General features: G+C 42.0%; 1 protein-coding gene across 4 annotated transcripts in view; it reads right to left on the bottom strand.

The window, feature by feature from the left end:
* Positions 1–23,817, bottom strand: part of XPO4 (exportin 4) — a 91,947-nt gene that overhangs the window by 37,041 nt on the left and 31,089 nt on the right. For 3 of the 4 annotated variants that reach the window (XM_061434987.1, XM_061434988.1, XM_061434989.1), the window contains 3 exons: positions 13,675–13,791; positions 12,818–12,970; positions 1,588–1,701 (listed from right to left, as the gene is read on the bottom strand). In XM_061434987.1, the coding sequence (XP_061290971.1) occupies positions 1,588–1,701; positions 12,818–12,970; positions 13,675–13,791 (384 nt within the window). Of the gene's footprint in view, positions 1–1,587; positions 1,702–12,817; positions 12,971–13,674; positions 13,792–16,363; positions 23,782–23,817 lie in introns of those variants that run through there. The other variant, XM_061434990.1, reaches the window with a different exon arrangement.

The following is a 23,817-nucleotide window of genomic DNA, read 5'->3' as shown; positions in this document are numbered from 1 at the left end:
GTTAACTCTCAAGGCTGAGTGACTGCCCATGGTGGCTCCCAGCTGACAGGGGCAGCTGCTGCGCGTCTAGACAGCTGTTCAGACCAGGAGCCACTTGCAGCACTGCCGGAAAGTTTTCTACCTTTTCATAAACTGTTTTCAGTCAAATGAATAATACAGAGAATTGAACTTGGATCCACATCAAAACAATTTCTGTCCGAGGAGGCAGGCAACAGAGTGTTAAAGTGTAGTTACAATCACCTTTGATACTAATACTGTTTTTACCCATTACTTCTTGGATTTACAGAATAAAATGCAAGGTAATACTCAGTTTGAACATTTCTACAGAAAAATATTTTTATGTACACCAAGGGATGAATAACCTTGTTCTTGCTATTTTTTTTTTAATATATATCTAATGCCAACAATATTTTAAATGCTGTATAAATAGGCAAGCAGTTGTAAGGCTGGTGACTAGCATTTTTAAAACAAATGAAAAGGTAAACTATAATTAATGGTTGGGATTTAGCAAAATAGCTTATCATTTTTTAAAATGGTCTTTGTTTGCACTTTTGTCCCAGTTGCTATAACTAACGTGGATGTTTGCAATGTATCTGCAGACCAGCATCCAACATACACACACTCACACACACACTCTCCCACACTCTATCAGAGACACACAAATATATTTTCCCCAGCTTCTGCCTATTACACAAGGGGCCCTCTTGGGCAAAGATGAGAACAGGTTCCTAACTTCTTCATTATTTAGCAAACAATAAGCAGGACTATTTAAAGCAGAGGTACAGCTGAAGTGAACTGCTACTCAAGAACACTGACTCAGCCCACGGCTGGCAACAAAGCGTACTGCTCCAGAGAGCTCTTCTCATGTGGCCCAGGGTCCCCAGGACTTCCTTGATTCTGCCAGGTCATAGGTCAACACTCCTCTCAGCACGGGGCAGCGAGGGCAGTGCCTGCCTTCTCCACCCCCACTGCCCAACCCCCACCTCCAACACACAAACGTTCTACATGTCAGTAATGTGATGGCAAAGCTGCAACCAACCAGACAAGGAGCAGAGGTGAGGGCTGGGCCAGGAGGCCAGACATCAGTGTCATCTGCAAAAATGTCAATTATGCCACTCTTCTCACTAAAGGTTTAATTTGTTTTTAAAAATGTAGCTATTTGCTCACTGAAATGCTTTTTATGTTACTATGTAGTGGTCTGATATTGCTATTTTTAGGTGAATTAATAATTTATATTTTAAAGTTCTCAGTTTGAATTTTTAATACGGAAAATATAAATACTATTAGCTATAACCCACATACACAAAAGCTCTTTGGGGTTCTCCATAATTTTTAAGAGTGTAAAGAGGTCCCAAGACCAAACACCTTGAGCCCTATGACATTAAACCCATCCTAATTATATAACATTCTTATAAACCAGCAAAAACATGTCTATATAATCTTTAAGCAGTATACTGATTAGAAGAGAAGGCTTCGGAGGAGAAAAGCAATCTGTCCTGCTTCACTTAAGAGAAATATAGAAACTGGCCTTCCCATGGCACCTTTCTGTGGCCTCCCTGTGGGCGGGGGTAGGGGGGCAGGACTTACGGTAAAGAACAGCTCCATGACCCTGCTGTCCAGGAGGGCCTCCCGCCAGGACTCCGTTGGCTTCAGGAGCACGTTCTGTGAGGACTCAAACATGGCTATATAATGTCTGCCCAGTTATCTGGGGTCAAGGTCAACCACAATAACATTCCGACTTTGTCTAAAATGTAAGCCTAAATATAACAGAGCCATCCAGAAAGAATGCAATGGAAACAGTTTAAGCCTCTTCACACATGCTACACAATTCCTGCCTGAAGCTAAGGAATAAAAGGCATTAAGTGCTGGAAAAAAAAGAATGCTACAGGAATGCAGATAACAGTTCCATTATAATTACATGTCATGCTGCAGGGACAGGCGATCTGAGTGGTGGCAACAGAAGGAAACCAATGCAAAACAGATGCCAAAACACAGGCAAAAAAAAAAAAAGAAAGAAAGAAAAATCAACTCCTGCATTCTTATCCCATCACTTCCCTCCAGGATCTTACAGCAGCTAAAATCACTTATACAAAATGCAAGTCTCATACAGTCTCCTTGGAAAAACAGCATTTTCCCCAAAGAAATACATTTTCTGGGAAACAAAAAAAGAGAACAGGAAGAGCAAATACATGTGGTGCTGAAGGAGAACAAGTCCCACACATCAGAGCATTCGACTGCACACAAAGAAGTTATCTGTTTGCACAAACTCTATCTCAGACTAAAAACCAATGTTTATAGTGTTCAGGCGTTCACTGTTAGCTGCTTCACACAGAATCCTGTCCTCGCCACACAGTCACCATGACACACCTGCAGGTGTCTCTGAACAGAACTCACTTGGAGACATGGACAAAGCCACTGAGGATTTGAGAAAGGAGAAGGCTGTGTGGACACAGAGACAGCACTGCACCCCATCTGCAGGAGCCAAGTGCCCACAAACATGTATCAATTAGGTCACGTGCTCATCGCCCAGTGAGAAACTTCAACAGGTTATCCAAAACTACAGGTGGCAAAAATTAGACATAAATTCAAATGTTATATTTCCATTAAAGCCCAAATCATTAACAGAGAACATTACAGGTAATTCTCTCGAAATGTTTTAGAAGATTTTTGCTTAATAAATATCTAATCTTACTCTATGTCTTAAGAGCAAAGAGGGGCACTGAGAGCTCCTTCAGAAAAGAAGCCATTGTTTGCTTCTGAAAAGTCACCCCAGAAATGGTCTGCCTTCACGTGACTGCTAAATGAAAGTGAAACTCAAACCAGGTTCCATTCAGCTCACTTTCCCTTTCCTCTGTCTGCCCTCTCGTGGAGTCAGGAGCAGCGGGGCTCTGTACATGGTGGGGAAGACACCACCTCCTCCACGACCTCGTCCTCTCACAAGGCTCCCATTTGGGGTACGGCTCCACCAGAAGGGAACACAATGACTGAGCACTAGGTCTCCCCACGAGCTGTCTACAATCGGGGCTTGATCGCCCTTTAGAGAAACACACTGATGTGTCTGTGGTGGACTCATCTGACGTCTAGGACGTGCCTCACAATAATCTGGGGCTGGAAGAGCACACATGAAATAAAGCTTACAGCTGTTGAAGCTGCGTGTTCTATTTCTGTGCATCTTTGGAATTTTCCACAATAAAAGGTTGGGGCATAAAACAAGGAGGCTCGAACACATGAAATTAAGCACCTGCATAAGCCTATAAAGTTTTTGTATTTTACTAAAAATACTTCACTTACTCTTTCCAAGTTAATTTCCTTAACTTGCAATGTCCCATTTTACTAACTAAAAGCAATTTGGGGGTATTTAAATTGTTCAATAATGAAAAATATTTATTAAATACTTACACTGAGTACTATGTTGAGCAAAGATGCACAAAAACATTAAACAATTTCAGTTTATTTTTTAAGGAGTCACAATCTGACATTAAAATGGTAATAAACTGTTATCTGTTGGATATCCAAATCTAATACTCAAAATAAATGTGTATAATCACTACATACTTTCAATTAGGAAACTAACAGAACTTAATATGCTATATGCTCACTAAGGTGTCAAGATTCTACTTCACATCAGAGGAGTTGTGCGACAGACTCACTGAGCCTTGACAGAATGGTCAGGCCACTTGCCCTGGGTTTCATTCATGCAGCCGCCCAGGCAGAGCGAACGCACTCGGCTCTCAGGTGAGGAGTAATGGAGGCCCCTGGAAGGCCCAGCACAGAGCCAGGGCGCTGGGGGCGGAAGCAAAGAGGGCATTTACGGACTCTGCTAGCCCTGGACACATGGAAAAGCTCATTTCAGCCTGCCAGTTATAAAACAGCAAGGGCTTCATCCAGGTCCTTTGGTAAGTGAGAGGTGATAACGTCAAAAATAGGTATTACAAAAGGAAACAAGATCTAGACCAAGGCACTTATTCAAGTCTCTTTCCTATCTTTCATTCAATTACAAACAGCATATGCTCCATAAATACTTGTAGATAGCAGTTACTCATATTAAGAGGAAACAGGTAAAAGTTTGAGAGAGGGCTTTTTTCCAGATATGAAATGGAATTAATTACATGCAATGGCTCACCTAAACATCAGGTGCAAAATAATCCTCAAATCTTTTACTTTCAGTGTTAGTTGCTCTTGATCTTGGCTGGTTTTAAACACACTTGATTCCTATGCCCAGTCTCTATGGGAAAATGTCCTTAAAAAGTTGACAACCAGGCTAGTTGTAGAATCATCATTCCTTACATGCTCTCCACAGCACAAGAAGACCTCAGACTTTAATATCTGATACCATCAGAAAATATGTTTCCCCAACAAGTATTTTAAAGTTCCAGATGAGTTTTGTTTTCTAACTCCAAACCTGGAAAGGCTCTTTATCTCTGGCATGATGCTTGCCTTCTGCTGAGAAAGCTCACTGGTAACATGCCTGGCCAAGAGGCATGCTGACTGTTCCCCGAGGATTCACTCTAGACCCTGCATACTAACCCACCTTCTCTCTACTGCTCAGCTGAGCACCACCACATAACACCAGGTGTTCACAGTAAGAGTGAACATGTGCTCCAGTTTGTACAACAGGACACAATTGTATGACTCAGTTATAAATAACATCTCTACTAAAATAACATAATTATCCTCAGACACATTTTCATATGAACTTAAAACATAAAAACAAAAAAATAAAACAAATTTTTAAACACGCTGTTCTAACAAGAAACACATGTTCTTAGCACACTGTCCTGTGAAATGGCTGGAGTTGCTGCCTATGAAAGGAGAGAATAGGGACCCCTGTGCTGCCTGAAATACTGCTATTGACAATGTGTGCTCACACCACGGTTCAACTAAAAAGCCAGTTAGAAGCTTATCACAGCGTGAACACAACCAGTCACCCGCAGATCTGGACTGTAACTGCAGATTCAAAATAATGTAGAGAATTAAGGTAATTCAACTTTTGATTTGGTATTACCAGTTACTTATGTCTGTATCTAAGTATAAGTGACCCCGAAATACACTTCTCCCAGATAATTCTTAATGTAGAATACTTTAAAAACAAAAGGAGAAGACCATCACTAAAGTTCAGAAATCTAGCGCTTTTCCTCTTAAGAAAATAATTTTAAATGATTTAAAATTTAAATGAAGCAGTATTTCTCCTTCTTTTCCAGTTTTGTGCCTTTCTTTATTTTTCCTCTTCTGTGACCATCACATCCCTTCTTTCCATGATTCCAAAATCTTTTTCAAGTTCTTGTTTAATAACTTATGATTCTCTTTAAACCTAGTCTATGATACACAAATGGTAATTACGCTTTTCTTTTCCTGATAGACAAAAGTAAGTTTTCCCAAAAAACTATTACATGAAGCAAAAGTCTCTAACAGTTTTAGCAAAACAACAGGTTCCTATTTAAAAGTTGCAAGTCTCAGTTTACAGCACTACTTTAACAGCTGTGTCATAATATCAACATTATATTGCTTTATCTTTTTATCTAAATACATTATCAATAAAGAGAAGTCTGACAATGAAGTGATCATTTACTAAATGATCTTTTATTATATACCTATCAGATTTTAGGAGATAGTAACACTAAATAGCAATCCTTTACCAAAATTCAAATCAGATTTTAAACCAAAAATTTTCTGGGGCTATGGCTTTACATATTTTTTTAAAATAAATACTAAACTCAAGTAATTCATATTTTGTATCAGAACCATTCATTTGTGATCAAATAAAATTCAACCCACATGACAGCCACAGGGAGCTGCTTTCAGCTTTTAATAATCCCACATTTATAAAAGAAAAAATCTGTCATCATGTCAATGTCACTTCACCTTCCCGTGTTTTCACCTTCGCAAACAGGAGCTACAGTACAAGGAGTCCCGTGTCCCTGGACACACACTACAAGCCCCTCTCCAAGCAAGGCTGCAATGCTGAAGTGGAAAACCAGTGTCTTCCAAGCTCCGCGCTCTCAGTCCCCTGGAAATTGGTCACAGCTGGAAGCTAACTGCACACACGGTGTAGAATTAACTCTCCGGCTCCTGGCTTTCCTCCCGAGGAGAGTTTACAGAGCTCTAAAGCTCTCCTCGGGTGAAGCTGGCCCGTCCAAGCAACCAGAGGCACCAGCACCTGGCCTGCTCTGGGACCGCCGGCCAGAGCCTCACACACGGAACAGCCAGGAGCACAGGCTGCCCATACCAGCCACAACTGTCAGCGGATAAACCAGCCAAGTCTTCTGTCTCAACCACACAGCGTGACCCGTAAGTACAAGCTCTTAACACAAAGGGAAGGTCACCTTGGAAACACACATGCAAATAAGGTCCTGTTCATCTGCGGACCCCGTGGACCCCTTTTGCACAGAAGCACCACGCGGTGGGGACCAACAGCAAAGCAACAACTCCACAGCTTACACCACAGCGACAAGTTACCCTCCAACAAATGTGGAAAGCCTAGAGTCTCAGCGGCCTGGCCTTGCAAGCACCTCACAGCACAGGGAACCCTCGCGGCAACCTTATGCACATCTTACAGAAGGAATACCTTAACTCTCCCATCTCCCCACACTCTATGTCCCACCTCATTAGTAAAATGAAAAATTTCAGAAGCAAGGGGAAGCCCAGTTTTTCTCCTGACATATTTAATCTCTGTTGGTGCTACTTTTTCTAACAACAAAAACTGCTATTTCTGGCACAGCACAGAACCATGGAGCCCAGTTTCACACAGCACTTAGTCCAAGGAACCAAAGTTCTTTGAAATAAAGGAGAACTGACCTCACCTGAAAGTCTTCCAAAGCCTTGCCTCCAAATAGCAACGCTGGCTTTACTGGAAATCCTAGAGTAGGGGAAGCTTCTGTACCCCGTTACTATCTTATGATCCAGTTAGCTTCCCCAAGAGCTTGAGCTGAAAAATTTTACCAAAACCAAATCGGATCCACAAAAATAGAATACCAATAAAAGGCAGTGTAACCAAACTAAAAAAAGAATGACTACTTATGCCAACATACCACACATACCTGCCAAGCATTCTTATTACAAAACGACATTGTCATCTCTGATGAGCGTTGCCAACCCCCGAGCTTTTATGGACGCTAGGTGAGCTGACGGCTAAACAGTGTCAGCAGCACAGAAAGACACCCGAGTCCTGAGCGACGACTGCTGAGCTGCCCGCTCAGTGAGCAGGACACACGCACGTGTCGGGCATCTGTCACCGCACGCTGGACACTGCATGGAGCTGACCACCCAGCAGCAGGACACAGCCGCGCTTCCCTGTGCTCCCAGACAAGCAGCAGACAGGCACTGCTCAACACGCTAACGAAAGGAACGTGATACCTGAGAAGTGGGCCAGTGGGAGAAAAGCACACACAACGTGCACGTCAAAAGCCACAGCAAAGCAAACGTGGCATGGCCAGGGTGCGCGACGGAGGGACAGTCAGGAGGCAGAGAACTCCACGTGCAGAGGCCCAGGGCAGAAGGAGGCGGGGCCCACGGGGGCAGCCCATGCTTTTCAATGGGGGTGGAGGTAAGACAGAGGACCCAGGACAAGGATGCTCCCTTTAGACAATAATAATCTACAAAAACAAAAGCAGGTGGATTTCACCTCAGATCTTTAAAGACAGAGCCCAGAGTGGCTGTCTGTGACATATGCCAAACTGCAGGAGCTACAGGCCTGGAGTGAGGACACCTCCATAAACCACTTCTGTGCATATGAAACCTACATGTAAATCCTTAAAAAAAAAAAAAAAACAGAAGACATGTACACAAAAAATCCAAAACAATCCACTAAAAATACTACTTGAGCTAATAAGCAGGTTCAACAACGTTACATGGTACAAGAATCAACATACAAAATCTTCTATTTCTATATACCAGCAATAAACACAAAAATAATTTTAAAATCAGCTGTTTGTAATTGAATTAAAAAAATTAAATACTCGGAAGAAATTTAACAAAAAAAGTATAAACTTCTACTCTGAAAACTATTAAAAGAGAGTTGAAAGAAAAAAACAAAGATCTAAAAAGTGGAAAGACATCCCATGTTCATGGATTGGAAAACTTATTATTTTGCCACTTGTTAGCATGGCAACTCTCCTCAAACTGATCTACAGATTTAACATAATTCCTATCAAAATCCAAGCAGGCTTTTTTGAAGAAATTGATAAACTGACCCTAAACTCCAAATGGTTACAAAAAAAGACACAAAAAAGACAAAATAATCTTGAAATACACTATTACATTTACAGTCAGGTGATTTTACACATGGAGACCAAAGCAATTCAACTGGGAAAAAAAGTACCTTTACAATAAACTAAGCAGGAACAACAGGATATTACATGTAAAATCCCATTATACCTTATATTAATATCTCCACAAAACTTAAAATGGATGGATAATAGACCTCATGCACGACAGACCTACACACAAGGGCCAAAATTATAAAACTCTTAGAACAAAATAAAGGATTGAATCTTTGTGATCTTTAGAACAAAGAACTGACACAACTCAACGTACTATAAATCTACAATAATCAAGACAATATGGTTTTGGAGAAAGAACAAATAGATCAATGGCACAGAACAGAGAAACCAGAAATAGACCTACAGACACGTAGTCAAATGATCTTTGAAGAAGGAGAAGACTAATACAATGAAGCAAAAAAAGTCTTCCACAAAGGCTTAATTTACTGGACATTCATATACCAAAAAAACAGAATCAAGACATAGACCATATTCTTTTCACAAAAGTCAACCAAACTGGATCATAGTCCTAAATGTGAAAATGGAAAACTGCAAGGGACTTCCTGGTGGTCCAGAGGTTAAGACTCCGTGCTTTCCACGTAGAGGACACAAGTTCAACCCCGGTCAGGGAACTACAGTCTCACATGCCATGTGGCGCAGCTGAGAAAAAAAAAAAAAAAGAATCTTATAAAACTCCTAAAAGACAATATAGGAGAAAGTCTAGATGATCTTGGGTTTGGCTGAATAACAAAGCATGATCCACGTAAGAAAGTACTGATATGCTGGACTTCACTAAGATTAAACATCCCTGATCTGTTCAACTCAATATACTAATTGAGTTAAATGTGATCATTAGATCTTTTACAAGGTATAACACTAACCATTCAACTCCTGCTCAGTTTCCTAAACAACAGATTTCCAAGTAATGGCCAAAATTAGAAATTATGTCAGAACTGGGTTCCTTGCAACTAATTTTCTTAATCAGCACTGACAATACAGTAACAGCTAAGATGTTCAAGCTGGATTTAGAAAAGGCAGAAGAACCAGAGATCAAACTGCCAACATCTGCTGGATCATCAAACAAGCAAGAGAGTTCCAGAAAAATATCTACTACTGCTTTACTGACTACGCCAAAGCCTTTGACTGTGTCGATCACAACAAACTGTAGAAAATTCTTAAAATGATGGGAATACCAGACCAGCTGATCTGCCTCCTGAGAAATCTGTATGCAGGTCAATAAACAACAGTTAGAACTGAACATGGAACAACAGACTGGTTCCTAATCAGGAAAAGAGTACATTCAGGCTGTATATTATCACCCTTCTTATTTAACTTATATGCAGAGTACATCATGAGAAATGCTGGGCTGGATGAAGCACAAGCTGGAATCAAGACTGCTGGGAGAAATATTAGTAACCTCAGACATGCAGATGACACCACATTTATGGCAGAAAGCTAAGAAGAACTAAAGAGCCTCTTGATGAAAGTGAGAGAGAGTGAAAAAGTTGGCTTAAAACTCAACATGCAGAAATTAAAGTCATGGCATCCAGTCCCATCACTTCATGGCAAATAGAAGGGGAAACAATGGAAACAGTGACAGATTTTATTTTTGGGGAGCTCCAAAATCACTGCAGATGGTGACTGCAGGCATGAAATTAAAAGATGCTTGCTCCTTGGAAGAAAAGCTATAACAAACCTAGACAGCACATTAAAACGCAGAGACATTACTTTGTCAACAAAGGTCTGTTTAGTCAAAGCTATGGTTTTTCCAGTAGTAATGTATGGATGTGAGAGTTGGACTATAAAGAAAGCTGAGCACCAAAGAACTGATGCTTTTGAACTGTGGTGTTGGAGAAGACTCTTTAGAGTTCCTTGGACTGCAAGGAGATCCAACCAGTCCATCCTAAAGGAAATCAGTCCTGAATATTCATTGGAAAGACTGATGCTGAAGCTGAAGCTCTAGTACTTTGGCCACCTGATGTGAAGAACTGACTCATTTGAAAAGACCCTGATGCTGGGCAAGATTGAAAGTGGGAGGAGAAGGGGACAAGAGAGGATGAGATGGTTGGATGGCATCACCGACTCAATGGACATGAGTTTCAGTAAGCTCTGGGAGTTGGTGATGGACAGGGAAGCCTGGTGTGCTGCAGCCCATGATGTTGCAAACAGTTGGACATGACTGAGCGACTGAACTGAACTGAGTTTCATTCCACTGCCATAGTCTTTGTCCTACATTTGAGCTAATCCACTCAAAGGAAGAAATGCTTGAGTGCAGTTCTTGAGCCAGCAAACAGCTGTACAGGAACATACACAGGCAGAGAGACACACTTTTGTGCATCGTGACACAGGATCCCGTCCTGCAAGATTGAGACTCACTTTTCTTGACACAAGAAGCGCTTGCCTTCAGCAGTCCTGCTTATCATTTTTAGATGACAGGTCTTCCAAAGCCCTCATTACAACTTTATAAAAACATTTTGTATGTGTGTATCTTTAGACAAATTCTGTTTCCAAACTCCCAGAGCACTATTTCCCTGTACAAAACAGTTGTTCTTCAGTCAAGTGAATTTTCCCATAAAACAGATTTTAAAGTTGGCTACAATATACACAGCATAACTTTCCTTGATTTTCCCACATCATTAATGTTTTGATAGTTCCATGTGGCCTGTTACTTTTTCAATCTGTCCCAAAGTTTTTTTCATATCTTTTGTCCCCTCCACCAGATCTTCCCTGGTGGCTCAGATGGTAAAGCGTCTGCCTATAATTAGGGTAGATCCGGGTTCAAACCCTGGGTTGGAAAGATTCCCTGAAGGAAATGGCAACCCACTTTAGTATTCTTGCCTGGAAAATCCCATGAACAGAGGAGCCTGGCGGGCTATAGTCCATGGAGTCGCAAAGAGTCAGACAAAACTGAGCAACTTCACCTTCTTTCTTTTCCCCTCGATCCCCAACAAAAACTGGAGCAAAACTTAAGACTGCAAAACACAAAGGGGGAATGTTTTTCAAAGCAAACCTAAGATAATATGTGCCCCCTAACAATCAAAAGGAATATACTGGAGATATAAAGCTGATTATTAGCATAAAGAGGACTCGAGACTAGGGTGGAAAGGATTAACCTCCTGTGAGCTCTGCCCCGCTCACTGTGACCCCCTCTGGGCAAGAGGTCTGGGGACTCATTCCCCTTCCCAGCATCTGACAGCTCACGTTCTGTCACATAAATGGAGCAGCCCCCCACCCCCCGCCCCGCCCCGCCCAACCCCGAGTTTACAGCCCAGGGGATGAATGAGTTCCTATCCGTGCAGAGTCCCCAGTGCATCCTCATGTCTGAAATGGCTGCTTCTCTATGTCCTTCTGCTGATCGTCTGCTCTTTTCTCCTAAACAGACCCCCATCCTCCAAGAAGGGACTAACACACACAGAACAGGTTCAGTGAAACACTGTGTAACTTCCTGTACTGTAAGGAATAGATCAGATCAAGGAAAACAGAGCACAGCACAGACAGCCAGCTGATCAAGCAGACTCCTAAGAGCTCAGCAAACATGTGCTAGCTCCCAAGAGTGCTGTAAATGCATCCTCTTGTTCAGTTCACTCATAGTCCATGTCCCCATTCTACAGGTGGACACAGTGAGACTCAAAGGAGTAACAGGCCTGAGATCAGCTGAAACTCGAGCCTGGATATGTGACTCAACTAGGACGCATATTACTGCTTTCAGCCTATCAAGTGAGCAAATGTTCTAGAAAAGCAAATCAAACTCTAAACTAAGGAACAGCAGCAGTTCATTTAGAACAGTTCTAACAGCAGTTCTAACACAAGTATCTCTACTTATGTAAATAATTAAAAAGCAGATACTTTGTATTTATAATATAGTCCATTTAAACCCTGTACTACTAATAATGTGCTGTTCTTAGTCCTGTCTGACTCTTTTCAACCCCATGGACTGTAGCCTGCCAGGCTCCTCTGTCCATGGAATTCTCCAGGCAAGAATACTGGAGTGGGTTGCCGTGTCCTCCACCAGGGGATCTTCCCAACCCAGGAACCGGGGTCTCCTGCACTGCAGGTGGATTCTTTACCAGCTGAGCTACTGAAATTTTCATGTTTTTATATTGGGAACACTTTTTGATGAGTAAATATATTACTACCTTATTATCCACACTTTAACAACACTGTAATCAACAAAGACCAAATGGAGAACTCCCAACTAGCCTTAAGGAAAGTCAGCCACAATCTGAATGGAATCACAGATTACAAGAGAAAATGACTGGGTTTCTTGATAAAACTCCCTCCCCAACTAAGGCGAGCAGCTATCCCTTGGTTAGCAACAGCCTGGTGATGTACCACGATTCCATGTATTCAACCCTCTTCTACAAAGTTATAAATGAAACTTTAAATGTCCTAAGTATTCCACTGCACTGTGGTAATATAAAGTAAAATTCCATTTCTAAAAGGTTTTTCTTTTCTTTCAAAACCCCGATTTCTTGACCTACAGAGACACAGTGCCCTCAGCTACAAAAGTCAGGCAGGGCCACGGCCACATGTCAGCCTGAGGAGGCTGGAAGGATATGGTTTGGAGGCAGGAAGTTCCAGCTGAGGACGTGGTTGGCCAGGGCGAGGTAGCGCTGGAACACGGACGACATCTGGGCGCTAAGGTGCTCCTGCAGGCTGAAATTCCGAAGCACCTCCACCGTCAGCAGGAAGATCTGGCGGAGGTCTTCCTCCTGTAGTCAATTAACCACACGTGCTCTGGTCAAATGCTTATACAAAATACATTCCCTTTTAGAACTATAGAAGCAAACGAACAGAAACCTTAAAATTTCCAATGGAAAGCATGACTTCTTTAAGGACACCTTCCATTTTTAGGCCTGCCTGGAAGTTACATTGCAGAATGCTCTTAAGTGATGCCATCTGAAGACACCACCGTCAGTTACAGGCCACTCTCCAGAGAAGCAGGTCTGAGGTGAGGGCCAATGGCTTCAGCATGAGCCCTCTGACTAAAACCAGTGTCTTCACATAACTCACTTCGGAGCCAAACAATACACATGAAACAAAGAGCCCACGCCATCTACAGTAACATTGAAATACACAGCCCTTTCTGGCACACTGCCAGGGCTACTTTTAAAGCCAGCAGAGTCACACCAACTGAATTAGTTCTATCTAAACACAATATGAACAAAATTAATAAGCTGAGGATTTTAATAGTAGCGTTTCCGTTTTAAGACTAAAATTAAACAAACAACCTTAAATCATCAACTATGTTTACCAAACCTATCGCTTTACTGTATCCTATGAAATCACAACACAAATTTTCATGTACAGGCTATCATTCAACTAGATAAAAGAAATGTTCTCACTCCACTAGGAACAAATTGAGTAAAAAGTGAATGATCTAATGATTAAAACATAAGAACAAAAATAACAGTACCTGGAAAACTCTTTTGCAGTTGCCATGGAACTCCATACTAAGTCCAATATTGCTCGTTTTACTTGAACTTGAGAATTCACTCAACAGTGCAGTGAGAATTGAACAGGCCAAAGTTTGCTGTAAGTATTCAATAACAGATGATCGTGAGTCACTGTTTTCCCATGCTTGGTTTCTATACAATATCTGTTCAACATAATGAAACGCTTTTATCTCTGGAGCACCCATCATATCTTCTGCCACAAGAAAACCACACAGAACAGGGTAAAGATGAGCTTGCTGCTCCCGGTGGCCTTGGAATTGTAGGTACATCAGCTCACCCCAGTTATGGGAGACTCTGAGCCTGACACTCAGGACGCCCTCCTACTGCTCCTCAACCACAGTATAAATAGTATTTTAAGATGATTGATATTTAACGCATTATTTCTTTTGATTCGCACAATCCATATCCCCATTTGACATTTGAAAGAAGAGTCAAAGGGCAGGTCATCAAGGCCAACTGAGATCTGAACCCAGGTTCGTCTGACTCTAAGTTCTGATGACTGTAACCTGTATTTCCAAAGAGAAGAAAAGTGAAACAGATTTTACAGTCTCCAAAATATTAACCAGGTAGTACTGCTGAGTTTTTACAACTGAAAACAAAGATTTTCCTTCTCGGTGGCTGTATCAACAGGCCCAACTATCAGCTCACTGCTTTTACTCACAGTGTCAAGGTACCATGGCAGGGACGATACCACTTACTCTGGCCAGTTTCCAGAGGTCACACAGAAATATGCACACTACCTCTGAACAACCCAAAGATTAAAGTCAGGACGATACTATTTATGCAGCTTATACAACAGCTGAGAACAGTGCTACCCGCCCACCAACTGCAGCATCTCTGCTCAGAAATGCCTCTGATGTCCGTACCTTGACCTTACAGATGCTTGTCTCGGCAATCTTAGCAAATACACATAAAATTAAATTCCTAAAGATTACCACGCATTGATATTTGTTGAAGATGAAAGATGGTTACACAGGTGACCAATATACTATTTGTAGTGTATTTGTATACTTTTGTAGTATTGGTATATTTTTGCACGTGTCTAAAATTTTCCTCAAAGAAAATGTAAAAAAGAAATAAACTCCCACTGGCCTCTAAGTCTTAACTGATAAGTATGATGTATAATTAACAATTATGATAGCACCCTGACCCAGAGATTCAAGCAGCTTGTCAGACTTTTCCACACCAGAAAGCCCTAACAACATGGATTACATGTGAACATCCTCAGGAATCCTGGGGTGCGCAGACCTGACTGCCTTTGACAGCAAGCCTTCTGACTATAGATACATAGCTTAAACACACACACACATTCACTTTGTAACTGTACTTCAAAATACACATATGTTGTAACATTAAAATATCCCCTTTACCCAATCTTCAAGAAGAGTGTGTAAGTTGGACTGCCTTTGCAGGGACCCAGGCACAGGGGGAGAAACGAGCATTCAGAGCTTCTCTCAGAGCAACAGCTGACCACACTCCATTCATCTCACAGTTGAAAGGGGCACAGATATGCACCAAGTGCAACCATCTTCCCATTTAGCTAACAAAACTGTGGTTGAAAAACTGGCTTACTTTTAAAATAGTGATTAATGATCGAAGTGCCAGCAATCACAAGTTCACAGATACATTTAAGTGGCGTTGGGATCAATAATGAATGTAGTTTTTAAACATGGCTAGGTTCTGGTAGGGAAAGTGGGTAGTAGTATTAAATACAAATTAATGAAATTCAAAAGGAAAAGTTAATTTACAAGGATCTAACATGATGGATTACAAGATCCTATGATTCTGAAAACAATTTTTCCCCATACTTTTCACTTTTCTCTTGCTGCTGCTGCTGCTGCTGCTAAGTCGCTTCAGTCGTGTCCGACTCTGTGCGACCCCATAGACGGCAGCCCACCAGGATCCCCCGTCCCTGGGATTCTCCAGGCAAGAACGCTGGAGTGGGTTGCCATTTCCTTCTCCAATGCTTGAAAGTGACAAGTGAAAGTGAAGTCGCTCAGTCGTATCAGACTATAGCGACCCCATGGACTGCAGCCTACCAGGCTCCTCCGTCCATGGGATTTTCTAGGCAAAAGTACTGGAGTGGGGTGCCATTGCCTTCTCCAACTTTTCTCTTACCCCTTCTAAATAAGACTTCAGTACACAGAAAGAGTACTATTAAGTGAACTTGCTCAGTCGTGTCCGACTCTTTGCGACCCCATAGACTGTAGCCTACCAGGCTCCTCCATCCATGGGATTTTCCAGGCAAGAGTACTGGAGTGGGTTGCCATTTCCTTCAGTACACAGAAAGAATACTATGAACAGATACCTAAATGTACAAGAAAACGTGTCTTATTGAAAAACAGAAACTAATTTTGGAATCTCAGGTGAAATAATCAATCTACTGAAAACAGGACTGATGCACAACTTATTCAAAAGCATGCAAACTGAATAGAACCCAGAAACATTCGTTAAATATAAACTTATCATCCTTACAAATTATCTATAACAGTTTTGCACAAGTAATCTACAACTTGCCACAAACTGTTTTTTAGTGCCAGATTATTTTGTTGTTCAGCTAAGTCCTGTCCAACTCTTTGCAACTCCATGGACTGCAGCACACCAGGCTTCCCTATCCTTCACTATTTCCTGGAGTTTGTTCAAACTCACTGTCCATTGATTCGGTGATGCCATCCAACCATTTCATCCTCTGCTGCCCACTTCTCCTTTTGTCCTCAATCTTTCCCAGCATCAGGGTATTTTCCAACTAAGTAGGTTGGCTCTTCAAATCAGGTGGCCAAAGTATTGGAGCTTCAGCTTCAGCATCAGTCCTTCCAGTGAATATTTAGGGATGATTTCCTTTAGGATTGAGTGGTTTAATCTCCTTGATGTCCAAGGGATTCTCAAGAGTCTTCTCTAGCACCACAGTTCAGAAGTATCAACTCTCCGGGGCTCAGCCTTCTTTACAGTCCTACTGTCACATCCATGCATGACTCCTAGAAAAATCATAGCCTTAACTATATGGACCTTTGTTGGCAAAATGATGTCTCTGCTTTTTAATATGCAGTCTAGGTTTGTCACTGTTTTTCTTCCAAGGAGCAAGGGTCTTTTAATTTCATAGCTGCAGTCTTCATCCACAGTGACTTTGGAGCCCAAGAAAATAAAATCTGTCACCATTTCCACTTCTTCCCCAAACTATATTCACCTCAAAACAGCATAAACTACAACCATATATTAATTTTTAGTGACATAACTCACTTTATTGTTTGAGTACATGATGACTGAGCATGTACTCACAATAAAGATTTTTACATGAAATAAGCACTTCTGGGAGTGCAAGCACGGGTCTGTGGTGAGCAAGTGAAAGAGAAAGCAGGAGCACAGACAGGGGAGGAGCTTCCTGAGGCCATTCCCGCCAAGAAGGACGCATGCTTAAAAGTCAGTCTCCTTTACCTACAAGCCTCAGCAGACACACAGGGAGTCCCCAGTGGGATGGGATTGCTTTTGCAACATCCCAGCACAATGCAGACTTTCACACCAATAAAGTACAAAATTCACCCATAAAGGGAAGTGTATTCTTAACACTGGATTGGACAAAAAGTTCATGTTACAGGAAAACGGGAATGAATTTTTTGGCCAACTCAATACATAAGTAAGAACAAACTACATTCTTATTGTAGACTTAGTTCGTTGACCATAAGAATATTTTGTTTTTAAATTAATTTTTCTTCCTACAAAAATAATCATTGAGAGGTTACTATTGTAATGTGTTTACTGCTTTCCAATTTTTAAGTGCAGTTATACACTTTTTATTATAATACATTACCAATATCCCAGTGTATTGTTTTATATTCTACCTTTTCCACTTTACAATTATGATACAAAAGGACAAACTTTCAAAAACAAGTGGGTCCCTAGCAAATTCTCCATTCAAGGACTTAAGAAATACCTGAAAATAAATTATGCAACATGGTCAGCGGTGCTACCAGAAATCAAATACCCTGGCTTTAATCTACCTAAAACCACCAGCTCTTTAAGAACCAAAGTTAAGTGAGATATTGTATCATTAAAAGATAACTGAGCAGTTTTATTCGCTCCTTAATGTGGAAGCCCTGCAAGGCTTTGAGATCAGCATCATTAGTGATAATACTGTGGCCCAGAGGTGCCAGTTAACAGAAATCCCTGGAGAATGATCAACGTGAAGCATGGACTGTACACAGAAAAAGCGAGGTGCTCTGCACAGACCAGGAGGGCGCTCCTCCTGTTCACAGAGGACACAGACACTTCCTGGTGTCTAAGACAAGTCACTGGTCTCCAGACGGTCTACCAACCAGATAGCACCAACAAACACAAAGCACCATGTGAACAGGGCAGGGCACTCAGGAGGCGGCCAGAAGAGCCTCAGAGAAGGGGAAGCTCCTTCTCGGGAAAGAGAAGTGGAGGAAGGGGGAGCACCCCAAGTTCTCCCCTCTGCCGGCTCCAGGGGTCCCCCGAGGGCATAACCCCTCAACCACCACAGCTCAATGCCTTCCAGGGCTAGGTCTTATTTCTGTTCTAAAGGCAGTCAGGGCTAGGTCTTATTGCTGTATGAGAGACAGTGACTCCAATACTTCAGGGGCCAGAAACAAAATCTGTGGTCACTACAGTGGGAACCCCACTGAAACCAGATCAGAGGCTCACACTGAAGTTAGCAACTGGGATGAAGCCATTATAAAGGACCGTCAGTACAAAGAGGTGAACACAGCAATGCTTCATTTATCCAAAATCATAAGGACTAAGTATCTGTTGAATCTTCCAAATGCAGCAAGCAAATGCTTTTAATGAAACTTACTTCATGTAAAATTTTCCAAAACAATCATTTCTAAGGCAATTATACATGGTGTGGTGACAAAGCAAGCACCAGGAATCCACTAAAACACACAAGGCGAGTTCCCAGCCCACGACACTGGGGGCAGAGCCCAGCCCTGCCGGACAGACGTGTGCCACGGCTGTGCCCAGGCACCGTCTGTGCCTGTCACTCGCTGCTGCTGGCAGTGTGACCAGCACTAACAAGCAGCCCCAAGCGACAGCTTTCATTTCCAATAACAACTCAGAAGCCAAATAATAATATTCATTACAACTATACCCCAAATCAATTCCAAATGAAAACCCTCCACGGGACTCTCCCAGTGGGCCAGGACAAGAACCTTAAACCCTACTGTTTCATATAGAGAGGTCAGAAAAGCTGGGCCCTGACGGGCTGAGACTCCTCACGTCTAGTGACTGAACCCAAGCACTTCATCTGTCTGGCCTCAACTCTCAGCCACAAAAGGGCTACACCTTGTCACCACAGAGGTCACGTGACTGCCCTGAGGTTCAGACTGAATGATAGGGGAAAATGCTACATAAATGCAGCATGTTTGACAGGATCAAGTTAAAAGGCAACAGCATCCTCATCATCATAAAAATAGCTTGTGTTGGCTTCTTTAGTCCTACTTCCTGACCGTTAACTACAATCCACCAAATTAAAATCACAAGGTAAGTTACCAATTTAAAAAAGAAAATCAAAACTAAAGCATCGCTAGTGCAACAGAGTGCTTGCTCACCTAGGTTAATAAGCCAACCTGTGCCTGACACAACATTAACACAAGGGAAGGAGGAAAATGAGTGTGTTCCCAAGTTTTTTTTTAAGCTACTGATGAATTTCAAAGATAAAACTTAATATGTAAAACAAGTAGAAGACAGTCAATGAGGTTTGGAGGTAATGAAAGAGTCTAAAATGTTTTCTTTCACTGAAGTACTAAAACTCACAAGTCAATTCACCAGCTGACAACTGAAGTAACTGCAGCCTTCACATTAGAAGTCTTAAAGCAGAATTCTCATTTCCAGTAAAAGACACTAATTTCACAGAAGTGGAAAGAACATCCTTCAGGGACAACGTGCCTCACTCTCCAGCTTACTGTCACCAGAACAAGATACTCGTACACTAACCAGCTGATAAAATACAATACTCTTGTTCAGAGAGAACTGTCTCTTATAATAGCCTGGCTCTTGCCCCCAGAGCTTTATTACCAAGAATAAACTTTATGAAAGGTTGCCATACATAAAGCAGACCTCCAGCTGCTCCTCTAAGCAAACATCAATGAGACTTGTGATAAGAGAGATTAAGTTGCTATCACGTCCAACGGCAGCCGGGAATTTCTCACCCTCTTCTCTCTAGCATGGCAAAGAGGAAGAAAGGAGGCTTAAACCACACATTCAGCAGCTTTCAGAGTGACTTACACAGGCTGACTGCTTTCAAAGGAAATAAAACAAACATGAAATAGGTTAAAAACTTAGCTTGAATGTTAATTAAAATACAACATTTTGCCACTTTCCTTGGGAAGCCAGGCCTCCTATGAACTCCTCCAAGGGGTGATCCCCTGCCCTCGGGACAAAGCAGCCCAGGGGGAGGCCTGTGCACACCAGGAGGGGACGGCACAGGACAGAGACCTGCACACACACCGCCCGCAAAGACAGCACAACACACAGACAACTGTGCGGTCTGAACAGGAAACTGTGTAACTCACAAAATACAGAGAACAAAGACCACAGGGCACTTCTTAAAGTGTTTAAAGGAAACATGCTGGTAACATACTCTTAAAATACACAATTAGTTTTCATTCATGGATAAGAGCATAAATACTTTCTTCTGGTTTCAACACTTAAAATGCCACTGGATAGAAAAAGATGATAGCATGTCCTAAGATCCTGTAAAGAAAGGGGTGTGAGGCCACGAGGGACACAGCATTTGCCAAGTGCTCTTAATGCTGTCTTTCCCATACTGGTCAATCACCACCCAGAGAAGTTAAACAATTTCTCAAGTAAGGGAGGTAGTTTACCACCACTGATACATGGCAGAGCTAGGACGGGAACCTAAGTGTGAACCCAAAGTCAAAATCCATGCTGCAGCATATGATCCTGCCCCTAAACGCATTCACACTTGCAACTTCACTAGCACGATGCTGGACCAGAAGCTACACTCAGAAAGCAAGGGGGAGAGGCAGAACTGAGTTAGCTAATAGTCAGTTAGCCAAACTGACTAATTTCCAGTCAATTAGGGACGCCAGGAAGCATCGTTCTTAAAAGGGTAGTCAGTCAACTAACCTACGAACCCTTTCTTTCATCCAGAGAAAACCAGTTACCGCTTCAAGTATCTCTAAAATCACCTTTATACCAAAAGTTTCTAGCCTTTTGGTCAACCCTTTCTTTCATCCAGAGAAAACCAGTTACCGCTTCAAGTATCTCTAAAATCACCTTTATACCAAAAGTTTCTAGCCACTATCATCAGTTTTCCGATTTCATCATTTTGCTTTCTTCTCAAAGTTTTAAACCTCTTCCCCATTGCTATTCATGTCTCCAAGACTAGGAAAATCTTATGCAAACTCTTGAAGCACTCGCACAAATCCTTAGCAGCTGAGAAGACAGGAAGAGAGACTAAAACGTTTCCTGGTCTGCAGCCTCATCTTTAAACCTGCTGAAGGAACAGGAACGGCTCCAGGCACACATCTTGAACTTGAACTTGCCATATAAATGCAGGAATGCTTTCCAAGTTCAACATTTTCAGTGTGGTCACCAAAACAAATTCATCTAGCAATATTGAAATTAAGTTCTACATCCCACTACTGACTTTCTGCTACTGTAAAAGTCCTGTTAGGAGAAATTTAACTTTAAAAAACTCCTCCTGTTTTGGAGTAGTTTCTGAGAATATTAAATTTACTCATTCCTCTCAAAGGGAATGTACTGTGAATAGCACAAAATCTTCTCTAACTAAACAGCTACATCTGTTTCAAGCATTCTCAGAACATCAGTTATTTCAGTGGCTCTAAGAAACCAATCACCATTTGCAGTGGGCCTACTTTCTGGGGTGGATCAGGGTCAGTTACCCAGGGGGAGAGAGAGGAGGGCACAATTCCCAATTTCTGACGTGTGCACATTCCTGAAGCAAGGGCTCCGGGCCTTTGCCTTCAGCATCTGGAGGCTACCGTGGTGAACGAGAACAGAGTAGAAATTCCACCTCGACACTGACACCTCAGCTGACAGGATCACCAAGGACAATCAACAACAATCCCAGAGGCACTGCTAAGTTCCTCAGTTCACCTCCTGGTCAGTCACAGTGAGCTGGAATCCTGTCCTGCACACAAGTCACCTGAGACAGAGAGTCGCTAAGTAAAATCAAAGTTACAAAGAGGAACCTGTTCAGAGTTGGGGCTGGGATGGTATTTCCAAGGGGCAGCCTCAGGTCCAACCTTTTCCCTATGAGTTCTGGCCAGACAGGCTGCCACATGACTTCCCCATGACCATCAGTGAGGCCCTCGCTGGACTGCCCACACGGCCAAAAGTGAGGCAGGAGAGGCTAACAAAATCCATGCAACTGTGGGACGCTGGACACACAACGAATGCACGCCCTAAGGTGCCAGTGCCTCAACAGCAAAGCTCTTCACCAGAAGTGGGAGACTCCATCAACCTATAGAGGGTTTTGAGAGCATATTCCCAGATATCTTTACCTTGGAAACTGTTAACGGAATCTTATCTGTAGACTATTTTCAACAGAGCTCTTCACTACATAAAGTCAAAACAACTCATAAAGTATAATGATTCAAACATGCACATCTTTGAAGTTGGTAGCTTTATATAAACAATTAAACTAGAATACTACAATTAAGTGGAAGGAACATAGAATAGGATCTTTAGACTATAAAATCTCTAGACTACAGGGTCCAATTCAGTTGTCTTTTGCAATATGTATGTGGCTATACTGAATTCAAATAAAATTTAATTAAAATAAAATAAAAAATTCAGCTCCTCAGTCACACAAGCCACATTTCAAATACTCAGAAGCTGCATGTGCCACAGGCTGGAGAGTGAAGACAGAACATCTGCATCAACACAGCGACTTCTACCGACAGCACGGCTCCTGGAAGAAACCAGCACAATGCAGCACACAGCACACCAAACACACAGTCAACCTCCAGCACTCTGTATCCTGACTGTGTGGCTGTTCATTGGCACACAGAATGTCACAACTCGGTGGGTGAATAATGCATGGAATTTACTCAATAAAGCTGATATGAAAAACTCCAAAGGAAAAATAAGAAATACCTAGGGCAGATACAGGAAATCCCTTCAGTGGAGACCTCACTGGGTCAGTCCCAGCAGGAGTGGGAAGTGAGCATGCACACACGCATGTGAGTCTGTGTGTGTGTGTCAGAAGTGGCAGAAGACATCCAGACACTGTGGAAGGGAAGGGACAGAGCCATGGTCCTCATTTCATACCACAAGTCACGTAACACACCCTGCTCACTGGGGGACCACTAGGCACCATCCATATAGAGACGTAAGGGGCAGAGCCTCAAAGACACCTTCCAAATGATTAAGGAAAAGGAACTAGGAAAGTGAAAAGATGACCCAAAACACTGAAAGGTTTAACACCTGAGAATCAGCTGAGCCAGGTACTGCCAACCCCAACTGGACACAAACTAAATCTCCCCCAGCTGATAAAGTCAGCAGCTCCAGCCAAGAACCACAGCTGACCACAGCCCACCACTCTCTAGACTGACTGGTTCTCATAGGCAACAGGAGACGGAAAGGTAAAAACTGGCCAGGCTCCCCAGAAAACTCAGGCGTGCAGTTACACCCGCTAGTCATAGCATGCCTTCACCTACTAGTACTGCAACACTTAATTTTCATGTCAGATATCATTTTCATATTTACTTCACACATTTCCAAATCCTTGTGAAAGGTTTATTAAAAATGGGATAAATGTTCAATAGAAGGGTAATGGTTAAGAATATTATGGTATATTAGCTTGTAATATTGGACACCATTAAATAGGATTATGAAAACTATACAAGGTTTATGAACTTATGATTATGAATCCTGGTAACACACAAAAACAGAATCAAATGAAAAAGCAAAGTACACTCTACCCACAATATGTACACATATAGAAGAAGGACTAGAAGAAAACATGAACAAACAGAAATTGCTTGATTTATCAGACTGTGCCTTTTTTTTTTTTTTTAATGTAGATACCCATTACTGTTGCTGTAACAGTATTAGTGTAATACAAAATAAAACTTAAATATTTACAAATAGCACACTTA

Source organism: Bos javanicus, chromosome 12 (genome assembly GCF_032452875.1).
Source record: "Bos javanicus breed banteng chromosome 12, ARS-OSU_banteng_1.0, whole genome shotgun sequence".
Classification (NCBI taxonomy): domain Eukaryota; kingdom Metazoa; phylum Chordata; class Mammalia; order Artiodactyla; family Bovidae; genus Bos; species Bos javanicus.
The sequence above is the reverse complement of the archived record's forward strand: the minus strand, read 5'-3'. Positions and strand labels throughout refer to the sequence as shown.